The 22342-nt window shown below is 35.3% G+C and overlaps 2 protein-coding genes across 2 annotated transcripts; both read left to right on the top strand.

Annotated features, from left to right (window-relative positions):
• Window positions 1–6273: 6273 nt before the first annotated feature.
• LOC126728204 (uncharacterized) lies at window positions 6274–8711 on the top strand. Its single transcript, XM_050434067.1, has 2 exons — window positions 6274–6547; window positions 8170–8711. The coding sequence occupies exons 1-2, from the start codon at window positions 6274–6276 to the stop codon at window positions 8709–8711; spliced, it is 816 nt and encodes a 271-aa protein (XP_050290024.1).
• Window positions 8712–8780: 69 nt separating this feature from the next.
• On the top strand, window positions 8781–10316 carry LOC126728203 (uncharacterized). Its single transcript, XM_050434066.1, has 3 exons — window positions 8781–9133; window positions 9305–9377; window positions 9693–10316. The coding sequence occupies exons 1-3, from the start codon at window positions 8781–8783 to the stop codon at window positions 10314–10316; spliced, it is 1050 nt and encodes a 349-aa protein (XP_050290023.1).
• The last annotated feature ends 12026 nt before the right edge of the window (window positions 10317–22342 follow it).

Below are 22342 nucleotides of genomic sequence, written 5' to 3'. Positions count from 1 at the left end.
GGGTTAAAAAGTACTCTTCTTAATTCCTCCAAGAAAAAATTCTAGGACCATGTTCTATTAAGCCACAATTTTGCTACAACTCTAATGCGGCAAACTGTGAGTGGTGGAGAAAAAATGATAGGTTTATGTAAAAGTGATAGGTCACATAAGATAGTTGTGAAAAAGAAAAAGTGTGATTTTAGAATTACACTTCATGGATAATTTGAGTGGGATTGGAATCAAGTTTTGAAATTTATGTATTTTCTATTTTGCCCTTAATATTTGCTTGGGCTTGATTTATTAAACAAGTTTAAGACTAAGGCTCAAGTATGGCTTGTTTATAAACAAATGAGCATAAATGAGTTTTTTATTGAGAAGAGGCTGAGTTGGTGTTATTTTTTTATGGACAAAGTTTAGCTACAAAATTGGTTGTAGCCTTAGGCTATAAACTTACTTAATATCTTTTTATTAGATGTGAATTTTGACAAATCCACTATTGGATTACATCTTCTTCTTATATTCTCCATACTTGCAAAATTTCAAGAAAATTAAAGATTAATAGCTATGTCATCAATACATTTTTTAAATTGCAAGTTTTTGTAATTTAAAATTATGCACAAAATATAAGCTTATAGATCATATAGTAAATGATATCCGATTGACACAATATTTAACATGTGTATTAAGGGCGTAAAGAACATGCAATTCAACGGTTAGATTTTCAAAATATGTTGTATTATTTATTTTATTGAGTGAGTTTGTAGCCTTAAGCTACAACCAATTTTGTAGCTAAACTTTGTCCTTATTTTATTTTATTATAAGATAAAATTTGGTTACAAATTTTTTTTTTTTGGATAGGATTTGGCTACAAACTTGGTTGTAGGCAATAATTATAAATCTTACTAAAAACATTAATATAACTAAATATTTTTAAAATTTAACTATTAGATTTCATGTTCTTTACACGCATGTCAATTATGTGCTAATTAGATATTATTTACTATTCAATCTATAAACTTCTTTTTTATGCATAATTTTAGTCTACAAAAACTTTAAATTTAAACATTTGATTAATGACATAATTATTGATCTTCTAAAAATTTTGCAAGTATGGAGGGTATAAGCAGAAAATGTTATCTAATAGTGGATTTGTTAAAATTCTTATTTAATAAAAAGATATTAAGTGAAATTGTAGTTATTGGCTACAACTAATTTTGTAGCCAAATTTTGTACTTTATTATATAAGCACTTTTTTTTTTTTTTGAGAATCTATATAAGCACTTATAAGCACTTATTTTGTTTAGCAAAGCCAAACAATTAAATTTAATAGAAAATTTAATCATTATTATCTAAGAAGATCTTGGTGGCTTGGGTTCACTTTTTAAAATTTCCTAGAATATTCAATAAATGATTAAAACCCAATATTACATAAGAGTATATTACAAGATTTAAAAATAGTCTTAGCTAAAATTAAATTTGAAGTTGAATTTTGTTAAATTACACGTAAATGGGAGGTAGAGTGAATGAGACAATAATCAAACTTATAACCTCTTATTTTAATACCATGTTAAATTACTAATTCTCCAAAAATATTAAGCTATTGGAATATGGTAAATTTAATCATTTAATACTTCTAACAAATTTAAATTCACTCTTTTAACCAAAGTAGTTAATACCATATCAGTACTGGTTGTATCAATGGTCACTGGTATATATTGCATTGGCCATTAAATTAATATTAATACTTTTTTGAAATGTACCAAATAAAATACTGGATTATTTTGAGTTATACCATACATGGGATTTTTCAATTAGTACAAAAAAATATATTAAACATGTTATTTAAGCATATACATAAGGTTAATATACCTTGGTTAATATTTAGGCTTATAAAATATACAGATTTTAAATTATATGTTTATAAATATGTAAATAAATACATACAAACATATGTATGTAGGTATATAGATTATTGGTTATATAAAAAAAAGTATTTAGATTATAGTAACCTTGAAACGATACACCAGTATTGACAGGTATTAAACATTTCATTTCCTTAGCTAAATTGAAACAACATCTTGCATAAAATTGACTATCTTGCTTTTAATTTTACCTAAGTTTCATCCTTATATCATCCTTAAACTATAACTACTTACAACTATTCAAAAGCGTATTTAAAAAATAAATAAATAAATAAAAAAAGCTATATTATGTGCAAAACATATGTGAGGAGATTAATTTAATTTAATTAATCTCCTGAAGTTTAGGGTTATTGGGATTTTACACCCTAAAGATTCAGACATTTGATTTTACACTGCAAAGTTTCATTCCATTAGCAACCCCCCCTTCCCCCGGGGGTTAATTTTTACTGTTAAGTGACATATCATCTTGTTGATGTGTTTTATTTTTGCCAAATCAGACCCATAAATGACGTCATTTCAGCTTAAATGAAAACACACAAAACTTATCACCCATATATAACCTTTAATTTTTTTGAGAAAAATATATAACCTTTAATTAATACATTACAAAAATATAATACACATATAAATACAACAACATACATGCAAATGGGAGGCACAAAACACAACACATGGACCACTCAGTTGGACCACAACCATTGTACTTAGTCAATTTATCAATTAAAAATGTGCATACTTTACACCATACAATACACAGCTCATCATCACAAACTGACCTGCCAAAATTAAAGATCAAAAAGTATCTAGAACTAAACAAAATACAACCAACTATATTATAAATCATTGACAACAAACTACTATGAAAATCGTGCATTACTTTACTCCATACAATACACAGCTCATCATCACAAACTGACCCACCAAAATTAAAGATCAATAAAGTATCTAGAACTAAACAAAATACAACCAACTATATTACAAATCATTGACAACAAACTACTATGAAAATCCTTAGGGCAAATTGGTACTATTCAATAGTATCAAAGTGCTACAAAAACCCAAAAAAAAAAAAAAAAAATCAAAGAGAAACAAACTTCACCACAAACTCACACAAACAGTTCCAATACGGAAGCAAATGAATTTAAATCACACACAGATAGACAGTTCCAACAACAAATCCATAACCTAAAAAATTTAACAAAAACTCCAGCAAAACCCAATCAACAAAAACCCCAACAGAAAAATTTAATAAAACTCCAATAAACCCAATCAAGAAAAACCCCAAGCAAACCCAATAAAAAAAAAAACACCAAGATCAATGACAAAAGACAAATCCAAAAAGATAGAGAGAGAGAAGAACTCACTGTCGGAGTGGCCATTGCCATTGCCATTGCCATTGCTTGGAGCCTTCAACAATGGAGCTTGGGTTCACTTAAGGCGAGTTGATAGTTTGGGTTTGGGTTCACTTAAGGAGGTAAGGCAGTAAGGGTCATGGGGTTTTGATTTAAGATTTTTGAGTTGGGCTGAAACAATGTTGTATGGGTGATGAGTTTTGTGTTTTCATTTTACAATGCCAGCTCTTTTCTTAGTTTTCATTGAAATGGCATCGTTTTAGAGCTGATTTGGCAAAAATAAAACACATCAGCAAGATGATGTGTCACTTAACAATAGAAATTAACCGGAGCGAAGGGGGGCGAATTGCTAACAGAATGAAACTTTGGGGTGTAAAATTGAATTTTTGAAACTTTGAGATGTAAAATCCAAACAACCCCAAATTACAAGGGTATAATTTGCAATTTACTCTTTTTTATATAGACACAATAGAATTTAAAAACTATCACAAATAGCTTTATAGCTCATATGACATCTCTCAACTCCTGTTGTTTCTAGTGGGAATGTCTAGGGTTCAAATTTCCACCCCCAACTATCAAATTATCAGATTTTTGTTTGGTCTCCTTTCTACTCTGCCTAACCCATACCTCTCTTCTCCATCTATCTATGATAATCAAGCTTACAAATCCTATTATGAATCTATTGGTTTATGATATTAATTAAAGGTAAAAACCCAAGATTTAGTCTATACATTTGTAAGAACCTTCTGAATCAGCAATCTTAAGTAGTAATGTACATGGCATAACAATAATGATATAGGGGATCTCACTATGTTGAATCAAAAACTCCTGCTAGAACTTTCATATATTTAGCATTTGCATTAAAAGGGATAATACACTACACTGATAATGAATTATTGGTCATCTATTCCTTTGGTCTTTCCTTTGAACATAGAAGGAGTCATATCCTCTCAACTTTTAAATCTGTTTAATTGTTACCAAAAAAAAAAAAAAAATACTATCTACAATATAAAATTATAATATTAGATTTGGTAACAATTTGTTCTCAACATATACTTAAATAGAGCACATGAGGTAGAGGAATTCAATTTTGTTTATTTATTTATACTTATTGTAATATTTTTATAAAGATCATAATATTTTATATTTATTACTTATATTTGTTAACACTTTGTTATGAGCTGGCTGCCTAGTATACTTTAGTGGTCAATGTTTTTCTTTTATTCAATGTTAATTGATTGGTTTCTAACCATTCCTTAATTGGTTTGTTAGTGTCAAACTTTTTTTTTTTTTTTTGAAAAGATGTCAAACGTATTTGAAGTTGTACCCTTTTTTTTAGTTACCGTTGATATATTATGATTCAATATACTAATTACCATTTAGTATCCATTTTAAGGATAACCAAAGCAACACTAAAGTAAATGTATTTAAAACCCTAAATAAACAACTAAACTCCCAAAATAGAGGAAAAAACTCTCCTCGTGTAGGAGCTGTCTCTCTCGTCTGTTGACGAGCCTTCCCTCCCTAAGGATCACCCTTAGGGTTTAGCCTATCTTCTAAACTATTACTGTGGTTGTCTTTCCTATCAAACCCTTATGTTATCACAATGGTAGAGGAGGTTATTGATAGCTTGAAGAACATGACGTTAACAGTGGAGGAAGAGGAAACTATTGCGATCTCGGATGAAGGAAGATTAAGGGAGATTGAAAGTTGTAACTTAAGTCTGATCAAAAAGTTTCTCAGTTGTAAACCTTACAACAAAAGAGCAGTGAAAGCCACTCTAAGAAGGGCCTGGGGTTTGAATGAAGGATTATAGATTGTAGAGGTGGGGGAAAATCTTTTCCAATTTAAATTCAACACTGAGTTTGACATGGAGAGAATACTACATGATGGCTCGGGGACGTTTGATAATCAACTTCTCTTGCTACAGAAGTGGCATAGTGATAGAGGCATGAATGCTAGGAATGTTAGTTCGGACTTTGCTTCTCTTTGGATTCAAATTTGGGATGCTCCATTCAATATGGTGTCTCCCACAGTGGCTACGAAGGTTAGAGGCAGACTAGGTAAAGTGGAAGATGTGGAGAGGAGGTGGAATCCTAATGATCAAACTTTTTTATGAAGGTTAAGGTGGACTTGCCTATCTCTAAACCACTTAGGCGGGGGGCTTATCTAGCTAGTGCAGATGGTGAACGAACATAGGGAAAGTTTAAGTATGAGAGGCTGCCACTTTTCTGTCACTACTGTGGTATGCTTGGACACAATCTTCGGCATTGCACTGAACATTTTGCTGCTGCTAAACACAATGGAGATGTGAAGTGCTAGAACGGGGATTGGATGAGAGCATCTGGTGGCTGCTCACGTATGCCACCGAAGCGAACCACCACGAGTCCATCGAGACCAACTAGGGAAGGGGGTGAGGCACAAGGTGGTGGAGGGGGTAATTCACAACAAGCGGAGCCAATTTTGGTGGTGTCCGAGAAGCAAGATGGAAACCCTAGAGAGGAACGTGGATTTGGAAGCAACGAAAAATCCGAGATTCAATTAGAAGGCCATCAATTCTCACCCATGAAACTCGGAGACGTTAAGACTAGTTTGGGAAGGGGTATCCGTAAGAATGCGGGTAACATTATTGAGGTTCCAAATTCAAATGTTAATGCAGATCACGTGCCCCTTTATACTAACCATGTGCAAGATTTTAAAACTATTGGGCCTACGGACTCAAAAACCAAGCCCAAGTGGACTTGTGTTGCCCGTATGGACTGTGGGCTGGTGCAAACAAATAAAGAGTGTCCTATATCAAAGTTGGGTAAAAGAGGGATCAATCATGTTGTAGAACCTAAAGGTGAGCACGAGGTAATGGCGAAAACAGCAAAACAAAGGAGAGTTGCAGACACAGAGGATGTCCACGATAATGAATTGGCAAGGGTGGAGAACCGCCCTTGCCGGATGCAATGAAAGTTTTAAGTTGGAACTACTAAGGGCTTGGGGACCCTTGGACAGTTTAAAGCCTTCACGACATCATGTGGGTTCAAGCACCTACGGTTTGCTTCTTGTGGGAGACTAGACTGGACAAGGAGGGGTTTGACAGACAACTAGGGGACCTACCGTTCCCAAACAAAATAGTGGTTAAGCAACTAAATTCTAGAGGAGGATTAACACTGATTTGGAGGGAAGGAGTGCAGCTGGAACTCATCAATTTCACCATGAACCATATTCTTGTTAAAGTCATGGAAGAAGATGGGTTCAATTGGTTTCTCATCGGATTTTATGGGTGGCCTGAAGCTAGCCAACGTGGTAAGTCATGGGCTCTACTCAATCATCTTAGATCTTTTGTGGATGGACCATAGGTTTGTATGGGAGACTTTAATGCCATCATGAATTCCTCGAAGAAATTAAGCAACACACCACTGCAACAAAAGCTTATGGATGATTTTTGTGAGGCACTGGACTTGGCTAAATTGTTTGACTTAGGCTTCCAAGGTTACCCTTTCACTTGGAACAATAGAAGACTTGGACCTGCAAACACTAAACAGAGGTTGGACAAGGCAGTGGGGAATGAGGCTTGGAGGGCAAAATTTCAACTCTCTAAGATAATACACTTATCCTTTTATGCCTCTGATCATCTTCCAATTGTGCTCCATGTGAAGTGTGACAAAAAATGGCAAGGACGAGAAGTCATGGATTCAAGTTTGAGGAAGCATGGCTTCTTTGGGATGATTGTGAGGCTGTGGTAAAGGAAGCTTGGAGTAGAGGGGGCATTCTGCCAGATGCTCTAGAGATAGCTAAACAAAAAATAAATGCTTGTGGGGTAGATTTGTTGGCTTGGGGATCAACTAAAACCCATCTGGCAAATGAGGAAATCAAACAACTCCAAACATAATTGAAACTTTGAATTGTAGTGACTATACTGAGGAGAGTAAGGCATAGCTCTTGGTTCTGAGTAGGAAGTTGGATGATTTATTATGTAAACAAGAAATTTATTAGGCACGGAGATCTCGGATCCCTTGGCTGAAACATGGCGATAGAAACACAAAGTTTTTCCACTCAAAGGCCTCACAAAGAAGAAGTAGAAATTACATACAAAGAATAAGGGATTCAAACAATAATTGGGTTGAAAAAGTGGAGGATGTTGCAGGAGTAGCATTGGACTACTTTCAAAAAATTTTCACAGCAGGAGAGTGTGACCAGATGGATGACTACCTTAGTGCAGTGCCCCACAAAATTACTGCAGAGATGCATCAAACCTTGACCAGTGAGTTTAGTGCAAACGAAATCAAAGCAACGTTGTTCTAAATGGCACCAACAAAAGGCCCCTGGTCCTAACTATGAATGCTCTCTTTTTCCAAAAGTATTGGCTTATTGTTGGTAATAATGTAATAGATGCTATGTTGGATTTTCTTGAGTCTGGTCACATGGTACCTAGAATAAATTCTACTAATATTGTTCTCATTTCGAAAGTTAAAAGCCCTGAAAAAATGTCTGATTTTCGCCCTATTAGCCTTTGTAATGTGATATATAAAATCATCTCTAAAGTCTTAGCAAATAGACTAATACATATTTTGCCACAAATCATATCATCTACACAAAGTGCTTTCGTACCTGGAAGACTCATCACAGATAATGTTTTATTATCTTATGAGACCTTACATACTATGCATAGTAGAAAGAAAGGAAATACCGGCTCTTTTGCCTTGAAATTAGATGTTAGCAAGGCCTATGATAGGGTAGAATGGGCTTTCCTTTGTGGCATTATGACTAAATTGGGCTTTCCTGGGCATTGGATCAAGCTGGTGATGGCCTATGTTTCTTCACCATCCTTTTCTATACATATTAATGGTAAACCCTTTGGAAATATTACCCCATCTCGAGTGCTCTATCAAGGAGACCCTCTATCACCTTATTTCTATTGTGTGCAGAAGGGTTCACATCCTTATTAGCAAAAGCTGAGTCGGCGGGGAGGATTCATGGTGTTTCTATTTGTAGAAGAGCGCTAACAATATCTCACTTGCTTTTCGTTGATGATTCATTGTTGTTCTACAAAGCCTCTCAAAAGGAAGTCCAGGTGATAAATGGAATTCTACAAACTTATGTAGATGCCTCGGGTCAGTGTAATAATATGGAGAAGTCCTCAGTATTTTTCAGTAACAACACTCCAGAGGGGATGCGAGATTGGATAAAGGTGAAGTTGGCTGTAAAGGAAGTAGCAAAGTTTGAAACTTACCTGGGGCTACCGACATTGGTTGGAAGGGCAAAGTACCAAACTTTTGCCTATCTTAAAGATAGAGTGTGGAAAAAGTTGCTGGGTTGGAAAGGCAAATTGTTGTCCAAGGCCAGGAAAGAGGTGTTGATTAAGGCCGTAGCACAATCTATCCCCACATACATAATGGGTGTCTTCCAATTGCCAACAAAGCTTTGTGATGATCTTAACGCAATGTGTGCGAACTTCTGGTGGGGTTAAGTTGATAGGGAGAGGAAAATCAATTGGCAAAGGTGGAGTATCTTAACTCAAGCTAAGAAAGTTGGAGGAATGGGATTACGAGACTTGAAGGCCTTCAATCTTGCCATGCTAGCTAAACAGGGATGGAGATTATTGCAAAACCAAGGATCTTTAGTGTTCAAGTGCCTTAAAGCTCGATATTTCCCACGATGCAATTTCCTGGAAACAGTTGATTCACTGAATAGCTCATTTATTTGGAAGAGTATTATTGCTGCTCAACCAGTTTTAAAAAATGGATGCTATTGGAGGGTGGGAGATGGGACATCCGTACGGCTCATGTCGGATAGTTGGATCCCTAACCACCCCACAAAGAAAATCCTAGTCCACCCTGTTGAGGAAAAATGGGAATGGAGAGTTTCTGAACTCATGGACCCCGAATTAAGGTGCTAGAATAGAGAGCTTATCATGACAAAGTTTCATAGAGAGGATGTAGAGGCAATATTGCGGATACCACTAAGTAGAAGACAAGTAGTGGATTCGGTAATGTGGCTTCACACAACAAGGGGAATATATTTTGTGAAATTAGGATATTATATGGCAACACAAATGCTTAGGGAGGCGGATTGGGCAGAAAGTTCAAGAGGGCACAGTGGAACTAAAGTTTGGGCAAAGTTATGGAAGCTTAAGGTGCCTAATAAAATCAAAGTCTTTGGCTGGAGGGCGTGCCAAAACATCCTTCCTACGAGGGAAAATTTAGTCCATTGACGAATTATGGTGGATGATACCTGTGAACTTTGCAAGATTGCTTCGGAAATAGGGGTTCATGCTTTATAGGAGTGTGGAGTGGCAAGAGATGTATGGGCAAGCAGCTCAGTGAGGTTACAAAAACATGTTGGGGGTCAACGGGATTCAATGCAATTGTTTGAAAAGTTATAGGACCGTTTGTCAAGGGAAGACTTTGAGCTATTCCTAGTCTAAGCCTAGCTCATATGGACCCAACAGAACAAGATTATCCATGGGGGAAAGCTTCAGGCACCAACCCAACTAAATAAACAAGCATCTGATCTCCTGGCAGAATTTCAGCAAGCTCAAGAGCAGCTAACTATAGTCCATAGAACCAGCACAGAGAGCAGATGGTGCCCACCACCAAATTCAAAGTTCAAACTTAACTTTGATGCAGCCATTTTCTTGGACCTTAAGTGTTCAGGTATAGGAGCTATCATTTGCAATGAAAACGGTGAAGTAATGGGAGCAATTTCTACCAAGGGTCCTCAGGTACAAGATAGCACGGAAGCTAAAGTCCTTGCATGCCGCAGAGCTCTAGAATTTTCCATTGATATTGGATTTTTTGAATTGGTGATTGAAGGAGATAGTGCACAGGTGCTGAATTCATTAATGTCCAGTGATACAAACTTGTCTTGGCTAGGCCATATCATTGTTGATATACAATGTTTGGTTGCTGGTTTACATTGGGCAGAAGTGAAATTGGTGAAAAGGGATGCAAATTGTGTAGCTCATTCTCTAGCGCGTTATGCGAAAATTATAGTTGATGATGTATTCTGGTTGGAGGACTCTCCACCACCAGCCTTGGAGGCATTGTATTTTGACTCTCTTCAGTTTCAATGAATGAAGTATTGCTACGTTTAAAAAAAAAAAGAAAAAAAAAGAAAAAAAAAAAAACATGATCTATATGTTGATGCCCACTTTGGCAGAGAGGCCCAATAGTAGGAAGAAGCCCAACAATATGGGAGAAAAAGAGTTAGTAAATTGGGAAGAAAACCATTAAGCCTGAATGACAGAAATAATGGATCATAGGCTTAGAAAATAATAAATGGGCCTCAAAGAAAACAAGTGGGTCTAAAGGAGCCCAGAGAAAAGAAGTAGTAAACCCATGAGCATTATATGAAATAGAAAGCAAGCGAGAATGGGCCAAAGAGGCCCAAAGTAATGAATTAAGTGAGTAAGGGGTTGATGGAAAGCCCATGAACCCCAAAAGTAAAGGATATGGTAATTTGGATCGGGGAAGCCATAGAGACTTAGCAAAGGCCCATGGGAATAAAATGGGCCAATGATGCCCAAGAAAAGGAAACGAGCCGAGGATGCCCGAGGAAAGGAAATGGGCCGAGGATGCCCAAAAGGATGAGATGGGCCAAGGAAGCCCAGAAGCAACAGAATGGGTCAAGGAAGCCCAAAGTAGTATGAATACTAGCCCAATGGTAATACTGGGCCATGGGAATTAAGTAAAGGGAAAGTATACAGTAGGCCTAAAAGGAGACCAGCAAGCATGAGTCATACAATAGCACAACAAGAATGACAGAATGACACGGCAGAATTGCTAGCAGAGAGGCAAAGAATGGATTGGAAAAGGAATAAGCCACAATTAAGCAAGGCCCAGCCCAGGAAGGAAGTGAGATGTAAAGAACGAAGGCTTAGAGAACCATTCACGCCACAAAAGGTCAAGAATGAGCAGTAGAATGTATAGACAATCCTTCAAGTCATGGCAAATACATGAGTAACAGACAAGCCATGGACACATATGGAAGTAGAGCACGCACAAGGCTCAGGCACCACCAAGCTGTACCCAGCCAATACAGGAAGTGGTGGGCCATGGGTCAGAAGTAAGAAAGGGTATGGTTTGGTGGTGAGGAGAAAGGGAAAGCCTATTCTAGGATTCCCGCTCAAACTTTTTTGGGGGAAATGTCTTACTAGGATGACATACCACCCAAAAGAGGGAAAGATGAGCTGGAATCACTAGGTGCATGCCATGAGAGATAGTGAGAGAGAATGCCGACCCTTATCCAGATGGAAATGCCACAGTGAGCAAGCAAACAAAATAAGACTCTTTGTCTGGTAATGGGATGTGGCACAGCCAGCATAGGTAAGTGGTGGTGGCTGAGTAGCTGAAAAGACTAGTGGGTGGTCTGGAAGGACACCTACACCCAGACAAAAGCAATTAAGGGGTAAAACAGTAAAAACCCCTTCACGGCAAGCAGTATAAAAGAGCCTTCTGCCGTGTATAGGAATAACAAGTTAAACAGAACAAGAGGAGAGGAAAAAGAGTGAACATAACAACCCCCACAAGGGAACAAGAAAAAGAGAGAAAAATAGAGTAGAAAAATTAAAAAGAAAAAGGAGTTAGAAAGAAACAACAAAGAGTAGGCAAGAGTGTGATAGCAGATATGCACCAATAGGCTAATCCCTTCTCTCCTTCTAAAAGCCTACCCTTTATTAAGGAATTTGAGCATAAGTCATTTAGGCCCATTCCCTCAAAGTGGGTAATTTCCACGGTAGGATCTCCCTGTGAGGTTACCCACATTGAAGAAGTGGTTCCCTTCTTGGACTTAACTCCGTAAAACAACCAAGCACAGCAGACTAACCATTTCTTCTTTCGTTTTATTGATTAAGCATTGGTGTTATTTCCCTATTATTATTATTATCTTATTTATATTGCATTTATATTGCTGCATTGCTTTACCTTTTATTTCATTCAATATTTTTTGCTCTCCGGCTGGCAGTAAGCATACTTCCTTTTATTGTTGCTATAATATATCTGCCTGCCATAACCCTTTTCTAATAGTTTCCTCTGCCGTGGGCATGTCACCGAAGTTTTGACAAAGGGGCCTCAATTTGCGCACAAGTTGGTTTAGGGTGTGTTGCAGCCAAGCTGGTCTTGACTCTCTTACCCAGAACCTTTGGGCCTTAGCGTGGTAGGAGACAGCCCAGCCTGCAGTTGCAAAAAGGCCCACCACACTATATTGTAGGATTATATAAGACCAATATGTGCAGACAAAATATGGATATAGTAAGAGGAAATATGGTTTTTATTTTATTTTTTTATCTTCTCACTATTACATACACCATCAAATATTTGCATTATTTACTCAAAAAAATAAATATTTGCATTATATTTTCTCCTTCTTTTCGATGAAAAATACATATCCCCACTCTATTATATTCTAGGTTTGGAAAGTACTATTTTAAGAGCTTCTTATACTACAAATGGTGTAGGCTTGTAAGTATAATCAACAAGGTAGCTGGGCTATTGTATTTGTAGGGGCGGCACACAATGTTGTTAGTCTACCATACCGAAAATCCCATAGACAGCGTGTATCATCTCAATAGAGCGACATGGTCCACGCCTCAACTCTAGCACTTAAATTATACATGAATTGATTGTAATTTTGTTTATCATGTTATGAGATTATTTTAAGGTACCATCAAGGTAATATCTCTCAACTTATTATCTAATTTTATGGTGAAATCTAATTTATGTGAATTTTTATTATTCAAATGATTGTTTGAAGATTATGAAGTTTAATTTATTTATTAATTTATGTTCTTAGGAACAACAATACTTTAGAACTCAATTTTCAAAATCACAGAATACAAAAGAATTTTAAAAATAACAAATTATATTGTTTTTGTCCCTAAATCACCCCATCTAATACAAGAACAAAACTTAATCCAAGAAATAATCATTGACAAACCCAAAATTCACGTGTAATTTTGTTTCTTATTTTGAGTTTGATGTTTTGGGTGCTAAACCCACCAACCAATTTTACGAACAACACTTCAAAGTTAGAAATAAAAGTAATAAGTACAAAAATTAACAGATAAATAAAGACCATACCTTAGGGTTTCAAATTGTAGCTTAGGGTTTTAGACTATAGCTTAAGGTTTGAGAGATCAATTTCAAATTATGAAAAACTGAGAGAGGAGGAGAAAGGGATGAGACCATCAGAGAGAGATCAGATGGAGAGTATGTTAGGGATATTGAGAGAGTATTAGGCAAGAGCGAGAGGGATTTTGTAGTTGTGAAGAGAGTTGGTAGATCACTGGAGAGTAAGGAATTTTGAGAGGGGTGAATGAGAACTGAGAAGAGAGATGGGAATAGTGAAGAGTCTGAGAATAGGGAGGAGAGAGAGTTAGAAACATAAATTGAGAGAAAAGAGGAGAGTTTTCTTTCTTAAACTTTATTTCATGGGAACTCGATTTCCATAAAATCAAGTCCACAAAAAACTTTTTTTTCACAGAACTTGACTTTAAGAAAGTTGAGTTCCACTAGACAATTTTAATTAAAAAATGCCACATTAGCCATTGCCATAGTAGTAAAAGTTGCATCAAACTCGACTTTAGTAAAGTAAACATGCAAGCAGAACTCGATTTTATTTTTTCAAACCTAGGGTTGTTTGGATACACATTTCAAGAAAATGGCTAAATGACCATTTTGCCCCTCTTTAGGTCAAGATACCAAAAATTTTCTTTTCGTATAGGCAAGATTCAAATCAAGCTTAAGATACCAATGGAAGAACCCTAGTTATTACTACTATTTGATTATGGATATAAGGTGTCTAAAAAAAAAAAAAAGCATGAATAGTTCCAATATTTCACAATTTTTGGAGAAAAGGCTGATCTTTGAGGTTTTCAAAATCGGCCTTAAATTTTTTAAATTAGAATACTTTCAACAACCTCACAACAGTTCTCTCTCTCTCTCTCTCTCTCTTTGTTGGTTTGTTTGTGTAGGTGTGTTTGTGTTGGATTGTCTTTGTGAGTGTGTTTGTGTGTAACAAAGGAAAAAGAAGATGAGGGAGAAGAGAAGTCTATGATCGTTTTACAGAGGGGAGGAGAGAGAAAAAAAGGAGCAGAATTGTAAAATTAATAAAACAATAGAATACATAGCTCAAGTAAACATGTAAATACATGGTTACGGTTACAAATGTGTAAATATACACATTTATAAATGAACTAATATGGGTAGTTTTGGGACTTAAATGTGTAAATTTTACACATTTTTCTATTATATATGGTTTGGTGCAGGTGCTCTACAAACTATACTAGAATTTGTCAAATAAATTTTAGGCTAAATTACAAATTAAACCTTATAACTTTGCCCAAAATTTGATTAAGTTTTGTAACTTTTGTTTCAATTATTTTAGTCCTCTAACTTTAACCGTTATTCAATATAATCCTTCTATTAAAAATGCACCGTTAGTTACCTAAAATACAAGAAAATGCATTTTGGCCTTTTTAGGGCTCATTTGATACATGTTTTTAGTTTTTAAACAACATTATATGTATTTTCACAACTTTTTCACCACATGTAATTTTAAAAAATACAAACAACGTTACTAGAATAAAGTTACCAGACGTCTCCTTAATTTTAGAAAATTAAAACTCCAAATAATTAATAAAAAAGTATTTTCTAAAAAAAAAAAAAAAAGACATCTAGCAAACTAACTTCATGCAGCAAACTAATGGCTCGTTTGGTACGTGTGTTTAAATAACAATTTTTAGTTTTTTTGGAATTACGTGTGGGTGAAAAAATATGTAAAAAAATATGTAATATTATTTAAAAATAGAAAACATGTGTTTAAAATAGTGTACCAAATAGGGCCTAAATTTTTTTATCAAAATAATTAGTAAGATTCTTCCAATGTAATAAAAACTCTCCAGTCTAGAGGTAGAGGACCTTATCTATGATCTAAGTCTAACACAGTCCGCATAGTAGAAGAAATACAGAGCTTGTTCTGGCTGATTTAAAGGATTGATCTCCAGTGGACACGTAGACAAGCAAAGAGTGCAGTACATTAGTAGAAGAAATACTGTTGCGTAAACCTATTGATGAAATCATCAGCCTTGACATCAACCTCCTCATCGTACCTTTCGAGATTTGATTGTGCAATTGGTTGAACTTGTAGAGCGAAAAGTTAAAGGACCGAGTGACTTGCGATGGAGGCTGGGGAGAGAGATCAGATTAGAGAAAGGGAGAGTGAGAATTTTTTAAAATATTTTTTATTAGTTTTTTTCGGATTTAAAAAAAAAAAATCAAGAAGCTTAAAAATACCAAAATAGCCTCAGTTGTTTGGTGATTAACAGTGAACTTTCAATGGAAGGTTCAGGTAGCTTAGTTGGTTAGAGCAAAGGACTGAAAATCCTTGTGTCAGTGATTTGAATCCACTTCTAAGTGGGCGAAGGGTCCAAAGGACAGGTAGCTGGGAGTGAGCTTTTAGGATTAGGAAGTGAGAGGAAGACTGAGGGTCACCCCTATCTTGCTGGAGGCAAATTTTCTAAAAAAAGCGGTGGATTACTCGGATTGGTTCTCGCGTCTGTGTGCCTAAAAGGATGGGCAAGTTCGATGAAAGTGTTCATCAATCAGGTGGATCTATATGCTCCGGGGGCTGAGACGAGGTGTAGCGCAGTCTGGTCAGTGCATCTGTTTTGGGTATAGAGGGTCATAGGTTCGAATCCTATCATCTTGATTCTGATCTTTTTTTTTTTTCTTTTTTTTTTTTGTCTCATCATGGGTTTAGATTTTAACCCCCTTTTCATTAAAATAGAATCCCTAATCCTTGCAAAGGGGCTCTCCTTTTTTTACAAAGGGTCGGGTTTACAGGAGGTATCCTTTTGGCGGGCATTGGGGGTTTGTTTGATATTGAGATGACTCCGGCTAACATACTACGTTGAAATAACTAGTAAAGTTAAAGAATTGAAATGATTAAAACTAAAATTATGGGATTGAAATGAATTTTGAGCAAAGTTAAAGTGTATATTTTGTAATTTAGCCTAAATTTTATTTCTTTTGCAAAAAGAGTTTTTGAGTATTATAAAACTCTCTCACGGAACCTAAGCTTAAGAGCACTAGCATCCGGGGATGCATACTAGTATTTATTTTACCATCTAAAAAGTTACTTTATCTATTATACCAACACACTTTACAATACACCTTACATCACAATTTTTATTTTTTACATCTAACCCATTAAAATAATATTAACCACACAATAAAATAATATTAAAAAAAGGGTCTATGTCTCCTCCCTCTAATTTCAGTCTCTTCACTTTTCTTAAAAAAAAAAAAAAAAGTCTTTTCCCATCTATCTCTTAGCCACCCACAGCCATTGCTGAACAACCCAATACACTGACCTACCACCATTGCCAAGCAACCTAATCACACCACCCACCACCAAAGCCACCGATTCAAACCCAAACCCAATACCCAATATACATACATAACCAGTACAAACCCCAAACTCATGGCCAAACCAAAACATACAGACACCACCACAATCATACTCGCTTCTCAAATCTCAAACCAAATACCAAACCCAAGGACAAGAAAAAAAGGAGGGAGCTTTGAGCAGAAAAATAAAGGCCAAACCAAAACATACAGACACCACCACAATCATACCTACTTCTCAAATCTCAAACCAAATACCAAACCCATGGACAAGAAAAAAAGGAGGGAGCTTTGAGCATAAAAATAAAAGAAAATAAGGCACCTTAAGCAGAAAAATAAAAGAAAATAAGGTGGTGGTTATGGTGGTCAAATTGGGTTTACGATTTGGAAAAGAGATGAGATTTTTAGATAGAGGAATCCGAGGGAGGAAGAGGGTGAGCTCAAGGTGAGCCACAGTTGTGGAGGCTTGGCAAGTGGCAAAGCAAGCTCGAGCCAAAAGCAAGCTCGAGCCAGGGGCAGAGGGACATATAGCCTTGGGGGGAGGGGGGGGGGGGGCAATTTTTGAAACCCTTATAGTATTGTATAAAAATAAATTGGGCCCCTACAAAATGTAATGATTGACCCCTCCAAATTTTTTTATAGAGGCAAGATTACTCTTAACTTAGCTTAAATCATATCATACTAAAAGAAAAGACAACCAAGTAGTCCACCTACTTGCATTACATGCCAAAAAAATTGGAGTTTTCTAAACTATTGGATAGAAGAACCCTAGTTTTAGAGTTCCAATTAGTTATAGATGTTCATCATCTTCACAGTTCATGCTCATTTTTTACTATTGTTTTGCTTTGTTTTTGAATAATGAAAACTTATGACTTTCCTTAAAAAATGTCACAAATGTTAGTCCAGTGTTAGTTTTTATGTTTTTCCCCTTTAAAATCTAGCAATGACCGCGTTTAGCTATTTAAAATTCCAATATTTAGTTAGTTTCTCAAGTGTACACCCAAACAAAACACACACTTTTACCAAAACCAAATAAAACCCTAGCCTCCAGGTGCCTTTCTTTTTATTTTTTCTAAGAATACAAATTGTTTACAATTGTGAAATGCAATGTGCATTGCTCGAATTGGTGTGTTTTTCTTTTTCATTCTTGGTCTTCAAATTTAGTATATTTATTTTTCTCATCATTATCACCACAATCATCATTTTTTTCCACAAAATTTGATCTTTTTCTCATATCACCAATTTGTTTTCCTCATAGTTATATACTCCCTCCGTCCCACTTTTTTTGTCCTCTATTCCATTTTGAGATTTTCCAAAATATTGTCATGTTTCTAAAAATAAAAGTCATTAATTTACTAATGTTCCTATTATACCCCTATTAATTTACTAATTCAATTTTTTGATAATTTTTTTTAAGGTTAGTTTTGGAAACTTATACATTTTTAAAAGGTAGACAAGACAATAAATGATGTTCCCTTAAAAAGTTTGACTTTTCAAACTGGACAAAAAAAGTGGAGCAGAGAGAGTATTTTTTTTCTCACATTATCATCATAGTTATAGTTATATTTCAATAATAAAATATGGTTATTGGTTATGAGTTATGACTAACCTATAAATACATGATTTGGCCCCCCCAAGTGAAAAATCCTGGCTACGCCCCTGGCTTGAGCCTTGGTGGTTTGTGAGGTTCGACCCGTAGAGAATAGAGAGTTTGAGAGAGAGAGAGCAATAGATAGTAAGAGATGCATAGATTTTTTATTTAAGGAGAGAGATGAATAAAATAATGAAAAATAAGTTTACATCCTATGTACAGTAGGTTTTATAAGAGTATAAGCATTGGTGGTGCCAAGAATTTAGCAATTTGGTACTACAAAAGTTACTTTATCTATTTTACCACTTCACTTTAGAAAACACCCAACATCATCAGTAGTTTTATTTTAGCATTCAACATAATAAAATAATATATCTACTACAACAAACAACAACCACCACCACCAATACAATAAAATAATATATCTTTTAATAAAATATTGTTTTTTTTTACCATCTTAGCTATAGTGCATAGCCATTTTTGGTTGTGCATTGTAGCTCAACAGCCAAAAAATATGGCTTTTGCTTCATTGATGCAGCACACTTTTGTTAGAGCATTAGCATTTGGGGATACAAAAAAAAAAAAAAAAAAAATTTACATCCTTAAACACTGCTTTATCTATTTTACTAACTCATTTTACAACTCACCATACATCCCAATTTTTATTTTTACATATAACTCAATAAAATAATATAAATTACTTAATAAAATAATAAAAAAATATTATATAATGCAAGAAGAGAGAGAGAGAGAGAGAGCGTGAGTGATTAAAATATTATATTTTTGTTTACAACCCCATGAACAGTAAGAGCACTAGCATCTGAGGATGTATCTCAGTCTTTATTTTACATCCTCAAACACCACTTTATCTATTTTACTAACTCATTTTACAACTTACCCTTCATACCTGTTCTTATTTTTACATGCAACCTAATAAAATAATATAAACTATAAAACAAATACTATATAAAAAAAAAAAACTATTGATTTCTTTGTCATCTCTTCATTTCTCCTCAACAACCAAACTCACACTCAAACACCAACACTACCGAACCAACCACCTAGATACATCAAACCAACAAACAACAACAACACCACCACCACCATCACCTCTGAAACAACATTGAAACACCAAAACAAACCCCAAACCCATCATTGGAACACCAAACTGAAATCCTAAATCCAAACCCAACCAAATCTGAACCCATAGAACAAATCACAGCCAAAATATCCATCACCTGCAATCAATCTCCACATTGATTCAACCCAAGCCAAAATACCCATCGCCTGCAACCAATATCCACACCAATTCAACCGATTCAACCCGAGCCAAAATACCCATTGCCTGCAGCCGATACAACCCAAGCCCTAACCAATTCAACCCAAGCCCTAACCGATTCAAGCCACGGCTCTACCATTCTCCACAACGACCACCATCGGAATTGAAACCCACATGACTGAAGAGGGAGAGACCACTAAAACCCAAACCCGATCTCAAACTCGATCTCCACCATGACCCATGACCAAACTTGATCTCCATTGTGACCCAAACTCGATCTCCACTGTAAAACCTAACCAACACCCAAATGACCACCACTGAAACCCACCATCAATCCGAACTCAACAACCACTGAAACAACCCACCACTTTAAACCCAATTACCACTAATTCAACCCAACCAAAAACAACCGAGAAAGAGACAGAGAAGAGAAGAGAGAAAAAAAAAATCAAATATAGAGAGAAAAGGGAGAGACAGAGAAAGAGAGAGAGATAGACAAAGAAGAATGGAGATAAAAAAAGAGGGAGAATCAAAGAAGAGAGAAAAGAGGGAGAGAGAGAATAAAATATTAGATTTAAAGTTTACAACCTGTGAACAGTGGGTTGTATATGTAGAAACTTATTGTTTAGGGATGGTATAATTTTTTACATATAGCAAACCAGATAGAGCATGTTTTTTTTTTGAGGTTTTGGTTGTAAAATAGCAATTGAGGGGGTGTTTACACCTCCCAATGCTAGTGCTCTAAGAGCTCTAGCATTAGGAGTGTAAGAACCCCTCGGTTGCTATTTTAGCAACCCATAAGGCAGAAAGAAGCTACATCTGGGATGGGTTTTCATTTTTATTTTTTACCATACATGAACATTTGGTTCTTATATATGAGAACCAACTGTAGCTTAGGATGAAAAAAAATATTATTATTTTATTAGCAAATATCTTATGGTGTTTAGAGGGAGGGGAGATTTGTAATATTTTAGGGTGTAGTTATATTATTTTATTGTGTTGGTTTATATTATGTTATTGTGTTGTATGTAAAAATAGAAACTAGGATGTTAGGTGAGTTATAAAATGAGATGGTTAGATAAAATAGGTTTTTACGGTGTAAAATAGAGATTGGTATGCATCCCTGGATGCTAGTGCTCTAAGGTTGCATATATGCAACCTTATTGTAATAATGATGGAAAACGTTTTGGGTTTGCATACCCGAATGGAGCATGGTTTTAAGGTTTTAGGAGGGAAAATAGCAACTGGGGGGTTTTTATACCCCCAATGCTAATGCTCTTATTTTTAGTTGCTAAATTTAGCATTTTATCTATTTGCCTCCACCAATACTAATGCTCTTATAAGAACTGACTATTCATAGTTGGTATATCTTTTAAGAATCCACCTTGGGATGTGTGGTGTATTTGAGGCTGTGAGTTGCTAAAATAGCAATTGGGGAGTTTTTACACCTCCAATGCTAGTGCTCTAATGAAGTTGGTAGACCTACTCAAAATAATCAAATTAGCCAAATAGCCCATAATCCTTCTAGGAATCTCAGATGAACCCCTAAAAACACCAAAAAAGAAACATAGTGTAGCATTACAGGCGGAGAGAAAGAGAGTTGTGTAACTCAACATTGTGATATGGACTTCCATAAAATAGTCCCAAATACCAGAGTAGTAGCGACTAGTAGTAGTAAGAGAGAGAGATGTTATACTCACGATTACTTTTGTTTTATCCGAACCCGACTTGTTTGCCAGGATTAATTCTTTGATAGCCCATAAAAAGTAGGGTTGTAAATGAACCAAGCTGTTCATAAACAATTTGGACTTGACTCGATAAAAAGCTTGTTCATGTTTGTTTGTTTATTAATAAGCCAAGCTTGAGCCTTAGTTTTATACTTGTTTAGTAAATAAGCCGAGCCCAAGCAAAAATATTTGTTCTTAAACAAGCTTGTGAGCTATAAAGCTCGATACAAAACAATTCGAGTATAGACTCATTTATAGGCTTGATATGTGTTTTCTAAATAAACTCATTATACATATCTTAATAATAACATGTCTCATATTGGACCACTACCCTTTACCTTATTTTTTCACTTCTCTCTAAACTGATCAAGCACTTGTTTAGACTTTCATTATAAATATATATGTGTGTATATATATATATATATATATATATATATATATATATATATATATATATTAAATTTATAAGTGGGCCACATATGGTCCTTCCTTATCCACCATCTAATGTAAAATTATGAAACTTGTTAATCCTTTCCTATTCACAGTGATTACAAAAAAAGTCGTTTTCAAGTTCTTTTCCATCTAATGTGGATGTAAAAATTATATTTTAAACAATTGATGAAGCTATAGACAATGAAAGATGAATGGATGGATTTAATTTTGTAAAGTTGTAGTTTGAACAATGGCTAATTATAGGTGGGACTATAAGCATGATAAAATGAGTATGCTATCCTCTTATTTTTGTTTATTTGATTTTGGGAGATTTAAACATTTGATAATGTAATTTTGTTGGATCTCAAGCTCAAAAGCTTGATCTAAGCTCAAGTTTGAGCTTGATATTAAGTTCAAGTTTGGCTTGACTAATGAACCAAGCCAAGCCAAGCCAAGCTCAAACTTTTTGGCTTTCCCACGAGCTCAAACTCAAACAATATTTTAGGCTTGTCTCAAGCTTAAGCCAAACTTGAGTTTTTGTATTTTACTGACGAGCCAAATTTGAACATGTACTACTCGACAAAACTCAACTCGTTTTTAACCCTAAATAAAAAGTAAAAGCTCTGGTGCTAGAATTTTGCAAAAACAGTCTTTATTTAAAGCTTA

The sequence above is a fragment of the Quercus robur genome, chromosome 5 (genome assembly GCF_932294415.1).
Source record: "Quercus robur chromosome 5, dhQueRobu3.1, whole genome shotgun sequence".
Taxonomy (NCBI): Eukaryota; Viridiplantae; Streptophyta; class Magnoliopsida; order Fagales; family Fagaceae; genus Quercus; species Quercus robur.
The sequence above is the reverse complement of the archived record's forward strand: the minus strand, read 5'-3'. Positions and strand labels throughout refer to the sequence as shown.

Bases quoted from the DNA above. Each gene is read 5' to 3' on its own strand.
- LOC126728204 (XM_050434067.1), top strand. From the start codon at position 6,274: ATGTGGGTTCAAGCACCTACGGTTTGCTTCTTGTGGGAGACTAGACTG. The intron at 6,548-8,169 runs GTAAGTCATGGG...TATTGTGTGCAG, and splicing joins GCCTGAAGCTAGCCAACGTG to AAGGGTTCACATCCTTATTA.
- LOC126728203 (XM_050434066.1), top strand. From the start codon at position 8,781: ATGGGATTACGAGACTTGAAGGCCTTCAATCTTGCCATGCTAGCTAAA. The intron at 9,134-9,304 runs GTGCTAGAATAG...ACAAATGCTTAG, and splicing joins CTCATGGACCCCGAATTAAG to GGAGGCGGATTGGGCAGAAA. The intron at 9,378-9,692 runs GTGCCTAATAAA...TGGACCCAACAG, and splicing joins CAAAGTTATGGAAGCTTAAG to AACAAGATTATCCATGGGGG.